Source organism: Polistes fuscatus, unplaced genomic scaffold, assembly GCF_010416935.1.
Source record: "Polistes fuscatus isolate 324 unplaced genomic scaffold, CU_Pfus_HIC Scaffold10, whole genome shotgun sequence".
Classification (NCBI taxonomy): Eukaryota; Metazoa; Arthropoda; class Insecta; order Hymenoptera; family Vespidae; genus Polistes; species Polistes fuscatus.
Genome location: NW_025112998.1, coordinates 1,756,608 through 1,768,369, shown reverse-complemented (window position 1 = coordinate 1,768,369; position 11,762 = coordinate 1,756,608). Strand labels below are relative to the sequence as shown.

The 11,762-nt window shown below is 24.5% G+C and overlaps 2 protein-coding genes across 5 annotated transcripts; both read right to left on the bottom strand.

Moving 5' to 3' along the window:
• Positions 1-2,754: 2,754 nt before the first annotated feature.
• On the bottom strand, positions 2,755-8,419 carry LOC122526027 (4'-phosphopantetheine phosphatase). Of its 2 annotated transcripts, XM_043649134.1 has the most exons (14): positions 8,372-8,419; positions 7,225-7,431; positions 6,556-6,835; positions 6,264-6,447; positions 6,083-6,175; positions 5,735-5,894; positions 5,466-5,656; positions 5,037-5,311; positions 4,817-4,969; positions 4,631-4,718; positions 4,319-4,523; positions 4,062-4,219; positions 3,776-3,945; positions 2,755-3,687 (listed from the first exon to the last, which is right to left on the bottom strand). In XM_043649134.1, the coding sequence occupies exons 2-14, from the start codon at positions 7,325-7,327 to the stop codon at positions 3,342-3,344; spliced, it is 2,406 nt and encodes an 801-aa protein (XP_043505069.1). In that variant the 5' UTR covers positions 7,328-7,431; positions 8,372-8,419; the 3' UTR covers positions 2,755-3,341. The 2 variants fall into 2 exon arrangements, with proteins under 2 accessions (XP_043505069.1, XP_043505070.1); XM_043649135.1 differs by lacking the exon at positions 8,372-8,419 and having other exon boundaries at positions 5,466-5,653; positions 7,225-7,557.
• Positions 8,420-8,460: 41 nt separating this feature from the next.
• Positions 8,461-11,642, bottom strand: LOC122526028 (alpha-1,2-mannosyltransferase ALG9). 3 transcript variants are annotated; one of them, XM_043649136.1, is made up of 12 exons: positions 11,497-11,642; positions 11,110-11,245; positions 10,776-10,981; positions 10,589-10,702; positions 10,411-10,521; positions 10,031-10,313; positions 9,846-9,962; positions 9,575-9,788; positions 9,352-9,493; positions 9,151-9,280; positions 8,846-8,976; positions 8,461-8,761 (listed from the first exon to the last, which is right to left on the bottom strand). In XM_043649136.1, exons 1-12 carry the CDS (start codon positions 11,574-11,576, stop codon positions 8,620-8,622), a joined length of 1,806 nt encoding a protein of 601 aa, XP_043505071.1. In that variant the 5' UTR covers positions 11,577-11,642; the 3' UTR covers positions 8,461-8,619. The 3 variants fall into 3 exon arrangements, with proteins under 3 accessions (XP_043505071.1, XP_043505073.1, XP_043505072.1); XM_043649138.1 differs by lacking the exon at positions 11,497-11,642 and having other exon boundaries at positions 10,776-10,997; positions 11,110-11,189; XM_043649137.1 differs by lacking the exon at positions 11,497-11,642 and having other exon boundaries at positions 11,096-11,187.
• Positions 11,643-11,762: the final 120 nt, after the last annotated feature.

Sequence of the window (11,762 nt, the reverse complement as noted above, 5' to 3'; positions counted from 1 at the left end):
AATCAATACTTTCGATGTAAATTAATTTTTATTATTTATAAGCATTCGATATCGTCTTTTGGTAATATAGTGAATGCTCGCGGAGAAACGCAAAAAATACAAATCTTTAGTAGACATTAATCTACTAGGGTATATAATATTATAATAAAAGTGTTAATTTTTTTACATCGAAAGGATTGATCTTCCATATTAATTAGATACTTTTTATTCATCTCGGTAACTATCATAAATATTAAAAATATCTATAATTATATTTCGTAATTGATGTATTAAAAGAGATTTTAACGCTCACATAAAAGATGATGATATTTCTTGATCAAGCATCGATATCTCCGTACGATTATCAAATCAAGAATCAAACCCACGTCTAATTTGTGTGTATCATTGAATAATTTAATTAATTCAATATTACGATATAACACGTTTGTGTAATAACTATTATTATGTGTGTGTGTGTGTGTGTGTGTGTGAATCTACAGCAATTAAAAATAATTATTTATTTCGTCAATCGAAATATTGATAAATTAATGTTAAAACAAATAACAAGTATAATATATGTGCTTGTCGGTGTTAGATAAATTGATTAATATTTTTACGAATATATATATATATATATTTTTTAATAGTATTTCTAAAATATACTATGATATAAATAGAAATACGATAATTTATAGAATAATAATTATTCAATGTTAAATGTTGAAGGCAAAATTGATTTACCATTATTTTACATATATGTATATCAAACGATTAATCGATTACAAAGAATATGCGATAATCGATTATATGTTATAGCGATATTGCTCCATAACCTTATTTTAAAATTGTATACAATTTAAAAAAATGAAAAATAAATATTTTTAATTTTCATTATTTATGTTTCATTTGTTAAATCTAATTTAAGAGTATTATAATATAATTAGTCTTTTTTCTTATCGTACACTGCATGTTTGAAGTATTCAGAAAATATACATGCAATTTTTATTGGAATAAAGATGTGTTTAATTATGCGGTATAAAATATCACGAATATTTAAATAAAGCAGCAGTTACAGGAGTAATGTTAACAAATGGAGTAGAGAGATATATGTATATTATTTATAAATTTTCATTTCACACATCAATTTTATATTAGCAAAACATTATTTTTTATTTTGTAAAATTGCATTGTATCTATATTGTAAAATTTTCAGTCAACGGTCTTAGTTCCCATATAGTCGCTGAAGTATATATTTTTTTTCAAGTTTATTTTAATAAAAATACATTTGTAATTTATTTACATAGAAATTTTTCCATACAAAAAAATATTGCGCAATACAACAAACTAGCATACTTTAAGTAAAAAAAAAAAAAAACTAAGACAATTTTCGTAATTCAGTTTCATAAAATGTTAAACAATGTTATTAATACCTAATTTTATTTTGTAAAAAGCTAAATCAAAGACTAGAAAATATAATATCTTATTTTACATCATTATCCAATAGAAAGTAATACAATAAGTGTAACTACAAGACTTTTTTTATATAAGGCAAAAATGATGTTTGTAGTTATATTATATGTTATATATTCTAAAATTTTTAATCATTATCTAATAACAGGAATATTTATAGAACCAACTACTAATACTGTATTTAAAATTTTGCATATTATAATATGATATTTTTATTATATTAAATTTGTATATTTTTCAATACTCTTATTTGAATATATCTACAATTATTTTGCTCTTTTTGCAAAAATTATATTGTTCGTTGACACATTAAATGCTATGCTAATTTTACATGGCTTACCCATGGAGTCTACTAAGAAAACCACGCCATGAAATTAAAGAAATCTTAGGAAACACTCGAATTATGTGTTTCTAATTATTTTAATTTTATCTGTCACTGCGCCACTGATCCCCTGTTGCGCCATGAACAAATTTAGTTTAGTAGTAACAAAACTACTAATGGCATTCAACATGTTACATTTATATTTTGTGTTTGTACAAAACTGTGTATATGTTACCATGAAAAACCAAAATTAAAGAGTGTTGAGATTCATATGGTCGCTTGTTAACTAATACCAAACGTATTGGTGAAAAATCGAATATTTTAACTTATTTTTATATATTATACATTTAATATTTCTCCAATTTCAATTTTTCACTGTAACATATATATAAAAATGTGATAATGCTTTTCTACTTCTGTTTATATTATTTTCACTTATCATGAATTCAATATACTAATGGATATACATACTTGAAAAATTAATAAGTAAATGATTAAACTAAATTAGATTCTTTTTCATATCATTTCTCATTTCAGATATCAGATTGTAAAAGTATAGATTACTATTTTACTTAATTATTACATTATTTCCAAAAGTATACTGTACATTGCTTTACATATGGTACATACCAATTTATGTATATATATAATCTATATATTTCCTATAAAATAATATATTTAAAAATTATGTTAATTGTGTGAAATTGTATAACAAGACAGATAGCTTATTGTCATAAATGTATAGTTAACAATTTTACTAAAATTGAAATGAATCTATTTCCTGTAAGAAATGATGTGTCATATATATTGAGTTATTTTTGTTTAAATAATAAAATAAACAATATACTTATATAATAAATTATAGTTACACTGAGTTAGTAGTCTTATGTTTTACGTCATTTTTTCTTTTTTTGTTAATAAAGTTTTTATGAACAAATTATGCAATATTGTACATTTTTTATTGATCAAATTTTATATTTTCATTTTGTTTGGTAAAATATCAAATAACAAATTTCGCGCATTAGAAGAATTCTACCTTGATTATCAGTGCCATTATTTATACTATTAAAACTTCATTTATTTGTTCTTTTAATGTTCTTAGTTACGAAATGTACAATTTATAAATTTAGTTATAATCTCCAAGAAATCTACATTTTTAATGAAAAAGAGTAAGTAGTTGTTAAAATAGATTTTGACCAAGAATATTATAAGCATTATTGTCATACAGTTCTTACTGTATAATTATATAGATAATAGAAAAATTAGATTTTTCAAAATTTTTATAAATATACAAGTTTATCTAAATTGCATTAGCGCGAAATAAAAGATAAATAAATTTAATTAATTGAGTTATATGGTTATTATTCAAATCCTTAATTTGTATTAGAACTTCATTAAAATTTGTCTTTCATTAATAAAACAAAGTTATAAATCACATCGAATAGTGTGAAATACTATTAATAGTTCAGTCAGGATGTTTTAAATGAGTGATATTTCACTCTTTTTTGTTTCTAATAATTAATAGATAATTTTTATAATTATTTTTCTAAATTATTTTATGTTTATCTTTTTATGCAGATTCTTCAGTCGAATTTTTTAATTTTACTGTCTTACATACACATGTACTACCATCTGATTTTATACAAGTTTCAGAACAGATTTGTTGTTCAATTATATTTAAATCTATATCACAAATTTTTGTTTTTTGTGGTGCTTTTTCGTACTTACATATTACAGCATACATATCACCACCCAATCGTTCAGCTAACCACCGGTTTTTAATAACTGCTAGTTTTAAACATTCACATTTCATTTTAGCATAAAGATTAGTATGAAGTGTACGACCCATTCCAACAATGACTATGAGATCGACGTTATGTTTGACCATAGCAAGGCACAAATCTAAATTTAGTCGGCTAATAAAAAATAAGATAAAGTATAAAAGACAATATATATGTTTAAAATATTCTGTGGATATAATTATATCATTATAAATAATATTACCTTAAATCTAAACAAGGTCCACCTTGTCCAGTCTCCATAGCAAGTAATCTGTTCTCTTTTAAAGCTTTTTTAATTACTTTAGAAATTTTAGCAGCATCTTGTAATATAACAACTAATTCTGGATAAGTCACATCATTTAAAGCTGGCATAGAATTAGCGCATAAAATAACCTATGATTAACCATATTATTTTAATATAATTATATTGGATTATATATTAATGTAATTTAGGGTGTGTGGCTATTATTGTAATATAATAAACACGAAGTATAGCATAAATTATTTACTTTGGTTCCTCGTTGCAATAAATCACGCGTAAATGGTAAAATTCCAAGAACAATATCTACACCACTGTTATCAACAAAAATAGCTGCACATTTATGGGCAACATTATTTTGTAGTCTATTTATCCATTCATCTAAATTATCCACTAACCATGGTCTACCTAAATAGAACAATACATCAATTTAAATAATTCCTACACGTTATTTATATTAAAAATATTAAAAATATTTCATATATTTTTATTTTATTAAAAATTTACCAGGTATTTTTTCTTGTGCTTCCTTAAAACCAAAGTCCGTAGTTTCCATCAGAGTTGCAACATCTTTTGCACCCCAGTCAAACATGTTACCACTAAGAACTCCTAATATTAAAGCTCTTATTTTTTCTACTCCATCCAAGTTGTCTAATACAGTTATACGATCTTTCAAATGTTTTAATGCCTCCTCATTTTCTTTCTTTTTTTGCTATTTATTTATTATATTAATTGAATGAGTAAATAATAAATAATTTATAATTACTGAATTAGAATTTAAACTAAATCAATATAACTAATAAAAGCTTAAAAACTTACATATAGGTAAGGATCTGGGAAATCGAATTCCTTCATACAATGTTCAATAGTATCCAGCAATGTTCTTACAGTAAGAATTCCATATGCACTGTATTAAAAGTATATAATTAAAAAATAATCTTTCGTAAGAGAGTTATTATAATAGTATTAATTTTAATGATAATTATTACTTAAATCAAAACTTACAAAGGTTGCAAATTGAGGTAATGCAATCTATTTATATATTTTTCTTTTAATTTTGTTGCTCTATCTTTTGCTGTAGGATTTTGGGGTTGGCTGAGAATAGCTTTCGCAACACATTTATCAACAAATTCTTCAAAACATTGAAGCCAATAATCTCTAAATATATTCAAATATTAATAAAATAAAAGAAAATATTTTATACATATATATCATAAAATCTTACCTAGCTTCTTTATCTTCAACAAGATCTGTTGTGTCTGGATTATACAATGTTGGATCTTTTAACAATGGACAGAATGTAACAGCATGTTCAATTTGATCAATTTCTAATTGTTCCACTTTAATTCCAAGATCAGAAGGTATTGAATCTTTAAAACCAGAAGAACCAGCATAATTTTCTAACCAACTATGTTCATCTGGCTGTTCTGCACCATATAAAAATGCACCAATTGCTCCAAGGTATCCTTCATGACGAAGAAAAAGTGGTTTAACTTTCCCCTATATAAAAAAGAAATTAAAGATAAACAATAATGTATTAACTTACAGTATCTCTTCAAAATAATAAATATGACTATCGTAAAGAAATTATAACTAAACAATAAACTAGAATAGAAGTATAAAAGTTATATATTATTATTATATTAGAACTAACATTGGACCAATACTTGATGGAATAAGAAATAGTATACATTGAAAGAGGATGGTTTCGAAGAAAATAGCCTCCAAAATATACTTTATCCATATTATGTAGAGTCGCATACAAACTAGCTATTTGTCCGATATCATTGCTTATCGTTAGCAAGAGACTTCTTGCAATATCAGCTTCTGAGAATTTTTGTTCTACTGAAATATTTATTTATATTAATTTGTACAAGAAGTTTCTTATGCATAGTTTAAACAGATATAAATATTTTTTTGTACCACGGTTGTTGCTATCAAACATTGCCTTTCCAAAAGACGATGCAATAAGTTCTCCTGATAATCCTTGGGAAGTATAATCACCTCCGTAAATATCTTTTACCAGCATATCTACATTACGATGGTCTCCTCGTTCTGCAAGTTGCAGCAATTCATCAAAGTCCTGGTAGATTTTTAAAAATTTTTCTTAATGTATATTTATACATAGTAATTTTTTATTCAAAAACAATATGAGGATGACAAATAATAAAAATGAGTAAATAATAAGATAGAGAGAGAGAGAGAGAGAATTGTATAAATAATTATTTAAATAGAATATATGTATGATTATTTGATTTCAATATACATTACCTTTCCATTAGTAAGCAATGAACCTAATCCCCAAAATGTACCTCCACCTGTAGCTGTACCACCAACTCTTTCGAATATTTCATCCGATTGTACCTATAATTATTATAATTATTATATTACATAAAGTATATATGTATATATAAAATAATAATTAATATAACATATATAAATTAAAACTTACTTTAAAAATACTGACTCCATTTCCAATGTTAACAAGCATATAAGGAAAAATATTTGGACCTGTTTTTCGAAATTTATATTCAGGATTTCCATGTCTTTCAAATTCAAATGCCTCACACGGTATATGTTTCAGTAAGAAATTACAACCCTTTATTAGACAGCGTACTTCATCTTCTTTGTCAACTCTAAATAAATATCTTAACTTTTGTCATAGAACTTCATAATGATGTTAAATTGTATTTATATTTTAAAAGACATGTTCAAGTAAGGTTTAGCATTATTTAAATGCTTACATTAAACCTAGTTTTTCCTGTAAGAGTGGTGTATATTTATAAGCTCTACCTCCTGTTACTTTAATACTTTTTCCATGAAATTGCTCAACATTTACTAAATTTTCTTTAACAAAATCCAAGCAGTTCGCAAAATGTCTTGTTTCAAATTTAACAAAGTGGAGTCTATTTCCTTCAAATACTTTGTATGCTCGTTCTCCAGTATTTCCCAAACCAATATTATCATATAATGCCTTGCGATAACTAATTGTCGAATAGTATGCTATTTTGGTCAATGAAACACCTGAAATATTAAAATAAATTAAAATAAATTAAAATAATAAAATATTTAATTCTAAACTTTACTTTTTTTCAAATTAAACAATGTAAATATAAATAGACAGATAATACATAATAATGAACTATATATGTAGATGTTTTTCTAAATTTATACACAAGCACTCTTTGATTATTTTTATCACAACATAATGTATATATATGTAATTAACAATTATTCGTATAAAAAAAAAAAAAAAAAATATTTAATTAAAATGTAAAAGTTATCATTAATTTTTTTAGAAATAATGACAATACTTGGTTGGTTAAATCTAACCTTTTAAAATCTTCAAAACTGATAATAAAAGAATTGAGTAACCAAAAGTTTAAAGATGATGATAGATATCTAACACTTACCTATGTCAATCGCAAATTTTTGTGCGTTTTTTAAATTTGCAAATACTTCAACTGCAGGTGGTAACTTTATTGAATGGGACTGATCGCCGGTAGTCTCTGCCATTTTTAGATTCTATCAAAAGTTTCTCTTTTGTTTTAGTCACTCAACTCACCTTTCTATCGTTTTCGACAAATAATACTGTATCACCATCACGGAATAATTAGACCCTGTTTGAATAATACGTTATCACAAATTAAATATTTATTTCTATTGTCATTTCTGAAAAAAACGTTATTCGTTTACACACGCTTTCAAATATGGTGTTTATAATGGGCAAATACTGTCAAATTAATTTAAAATTGATAATTGCTTTAATTATTTATGATTCATAAATTTTATTGATAATATTCATTAAAATTCAATTAAAATTTTATCAAATTTTTTAATTTATTTAATTTAAATAATGATTATATTATAGAATTTATTTATTAATTTAACCTAATTCCATATATGCGTGAAAATAAAAAAATTGAATGTCATTACATAATCATGAATAATATTATATAATTATATTATATTTATTTATATAAAATCGTATATTTATACGTTTATCAATATCTTGATTAATATATCGCAAAGCATATGTGCAGTTTAATATATAATATAGTACAACATTTTTATAAATAAATTACTCTTATTTACTTATATAATATATTAACTTATTTAAAATTAGTTTAAATCAATCTATAATACTACAATTTAATGTGTAGAAGATTTCATATTTCTTATATCTTATCTGTACCTTACAATCTTATCTGTATTTTATAATCTTATCTGATGATACATAGACAATCATTTTTATATACACGTATGTTACCACATATATATAATAGTTCAAATGCGTTAATTAACATGAATAAATAAATTAAATTATATGATTATATAATCTGCATATAGTAAACATTTATAATATATATAAACATAGTAATATCTATTATTTTTGTGTTTCTGATTTTAACGCTGTTTTTAACGTTAAAAAGTAAAGTTGTACATCTATATACACTATATGTGCATAAATTCTTTTTCAAAATATTTATGTACATTTATAACAATTTACATGGATTTACTTAAAACTTATTTATTTTAAATCATTATTTACAAACTTACCTAAGGAGAAAGATTTATGTAATGCAAATTAAATATGTTCAATATAATTTGTTTTAAAACAAAAACATTTAAATTTCACTTTTCATTTCTTTTCATGATTTTTGTAGCTCCTTATAGTGTCTCGTACAATCAATTCTATTATAATTATAACAAAGAAACATAAATAACAATAAATATACAAAATGTTCCTGATGAAAACCCTGTTAAAATATGTTTCGTTATTTCAATGTGTATCGAATAAAATTTGTTTAAGAAGCTCTGATATTTTTGTATCCTGATAATGGAGCAGTTAAAATAAGCTTACTATTCTGTAATAAATTATATGAACCATATGTACAATATTTATATGATACAAATGGTATATAAAATGCTCTAAAGAAAGAATGTGATCTGTAAAGAAAGAAATTAATAGATAAAATATATTAATTGATATAAAATAATTACGTAATAAATGTTACCTACACATGTACTTACTTGGATGTATCGAGAAATTTTGAAGATTTCAATACAACAAATTGATTAGACATTTTAGAGTAATTTGGCTCTAAATTTGTTTCTGTACCAATATCAAGATCTAATAGGAAATGGCACTTTTCTACTGGTATCTGAAAGAGTAATATGTGTTTAAATATATCTTAATATTTTAAAAATTTATATATTTTCTAATAAAAATTAAAGTATAGTAGGTGATCGGTCAATGAACATAATCTGTACCAAAAAGATGTTCATTGTCCGATCTGTTCATCATCCAATCACTGTATAAATAAATAAAGACTTACATAGCGAGATGGTTCTTCTTTATTTAAATCATTGAAATGTGGCTGAATGATACTTGTTGCATTTTCATGATCCAAATAAGGCTGAGGTAATTCTCCTTTAAATTCCGATTTCAAATACTGAAGTTTCCAACTAAAAAAAGATTTTATTACATAAACCAAATAAAAAGAACTAAATACTTTTATTTCATTTATATAACTTACTTATTTGATGGGAAAAAGAAACTGCTTGGAAAGCGATGCCATTCTTTACCAACACAAAAATTGATATTGCCATCACTTGATATTTCTCCTTCTGACCCAAGTTTATTCGTTTCAATCATAATTTCCATTGGAGCATAATATCCTACATAAAAATATAAGATAATATTATTAATTAATCATATTTTATGTTGCTTAATATTTTAATCCTATTTTGATACTGTACCCTTATACAAAGCAAGAGTTCTAGATAAACCAAACAGCCCACAGACAATGATGGCTATAGTCATGATATGAGTAGTGTATTGAGAATAGTGACATCCAATGTGTAATGGACAAAATTTTGTTCTGATAAAAAAATATAACTTTTGCAAAACATCCACTGATATTGCACCGGTCAAACAAATCATTGGATATACAGGGAATAAAAATCTTTCTTCCTGTAAGGATGATACCATAAAGTATATATTAAATTAAAATAATATAAATTATTATACCTTGTGAGATTGTAGAAAGAATACTAAGAACCAAAGATACAATGGTGCCAACGAATACCAATAAGGTAAGCATAAACGCTCTCTTGGTTTAGCTGGTATCACAAGCCAAACTAAAAACTATTAGAATTATTACAATTCTGTTTATAAAATAAATTTTATCTACTATATATTTTTGGGAACCTTACTAATCCAAATGGAGCAATTAATGCACCAATAAAGATAAAGTTAAAATTTAAAAATCCATTGGCGATGTAATAACTAAATGGTTCTGTGCCATAAATATCAGGTCCATGATTAGTGAAAACATTATACATTATGATATTTAATGGTGCAAGAACAAATCTGCCATAGTAGATTGAATCAATCCAAATCATTGGTGCTAATATTACAAATGCAGAAATAATGACCCACTTTATAAATTTGCTCCATTCTTGTCTATGGAATAACATTTCTATGGCAATTGGTAATCTAGATATTACAACATTAATTTTATTGCAATTCAAAAATATATTAAATATAAAATATTTTATTCATATATATCTTATAAAAAATAAATTAGAAATACCCAAGTAATGATGCGAATGGCCATCCTAATAAAGAAGATATAGCAGTGGCAAAAATGGCAAATTCATATTGTCGACCATACCAAGCTGCTATAGCAACTGTACTTAAGTACCTATAATATCATTATGATTTACTTAAAAAAAACCTTTTTTATTTGAAGAACATTACTTTATACTTACATTGAGAATGATGATGGCAAGAAAGCAGAGCTGGATACATACATGCCTGAACTAAGGATAAGAAAGACAAGCGTAAGCCTTGCAATATGAACTCCAAATTCACGGCATACATTTCTAAAAATATAAATGCATACTGTATTAAAAAAGATCATTACTAGACATATTTTATTTAACAAGATATACATACTTGTAAAAATATACTTCGGATAAAGCGCAGCCTACAGATAAGAGACATCGTATGAAGTAAAATATTAGAACTGGATTTGGTTCTAATAAATAATGATAGAGTTTTGCTGGTACCATATGTATTAACAAGTAAGTATATGATCTCAATGCGTATTCAGGACTATATTCCCATGTTTGTTGACCAGTTCCATACAGCAAATAATGACTCTAAGGTGTAACGATTCTAATTTACAATTGTATGGTCATAATATCATAGAGTTAACATTAATTTTGGTTAACATTTAACTAATTATTTAAAAAATAATAGAAATTTGCTTATACATTTAAATACATACTGGCTCCCAGTAATTATAAGTTTCATCGCAGTCTGTTATATGACACCATATAGCCGAACAAAATCTGGCTGATAAAATTAATTTAAATGCAGTATCTACACCTGGATACACAAGTCCGATGTCTGATTCTTCTGATCTATAAAAAAAAAAATAAAAAATATATATATATATAAAAATTTCTATACTTCAATATTAATTAAAATAAGCATATTCTTATGCTTATTAATTCATTGTCAAGAGTAACAATAACAGATACATTTATTAATAATGTATTTAAGAATAAGGTTAGCCGGCAAAATTTGGAAAATCTGACATAGGAAAGAAACGTTCCTTCATAAAAATCTTTACTGATTTTAAGTAAATTAATAAAGAGTCACAGATACTCACTTTGAAAATCTCCTGCCATTGATCTTTCTTAAATCTTTTTTGGAATAAAACAATTGTCGTTGACGTGGATTAGGTGCCATTGTTAATGCACATCATATAATAATTTATCAATTTATTTACGATTAACCATATCGACCGTCGTTAGTAGTAAATTCCTATTTTTAAAATATCGACTGTTGTTAATGCAAGTTTCAACTTTAAGAATATTATATAATTAATATAAAGTATTTATATTTCTTTCACGTATAATCAATACGTATAATCTT

What these genes read in the sequence shown, in the direction of transcription:
- LOC122526027 (XM_043649134.1), bottom strand. Translation starts at nt 7,327, where the DNA reads ATGGCAGAGACTACCGGCGATCAGTCCCATTCAATAAAGTTACCACCT. An exon ending in TACCTCAATTTGCAACCTTT is followed by an intron (nt 4,719 to 4,816) that starts GTAAGTTTTGAT and finishes CTTTTAATACAG; the next exon opens with TGCATATGGAATTCTTACTG. An exon ending in TCCCAGATCCTTACCTATAT is followed by an intron (nt 4,524 to 4,630) that starts GTAAGTTTTTAA and finishes ATAAATAAATAG; the next exon opens with CAAAAAAAGAAAGAAAATGA.
- LOC122526028 (XM_043649136.1), bottom strand. Translation starts at nt 11,576, where the DNA reads ATGGCACCTAATCCACGTCAACGACAATTGTTTTATTCCAAAAAAGAT. An exon ending in TCCGAAGTATATTTTTACAA is followed by an intron (nt 10,703 to 10,775) that starts GTATGTATATCT and finishes TTATATTTTTAG; the next exon opens with AAATGTATGCCGTGAATTTG. An exon ending in TTCTTTTTCCCATCAAATAA is followed by an intron (nt 9,281 to 9,351) that starts GTAAGTTATATA and finishes ATCTTTTTTTAG; the next exon opens with TTGGAAACTTCAGTATTTGA.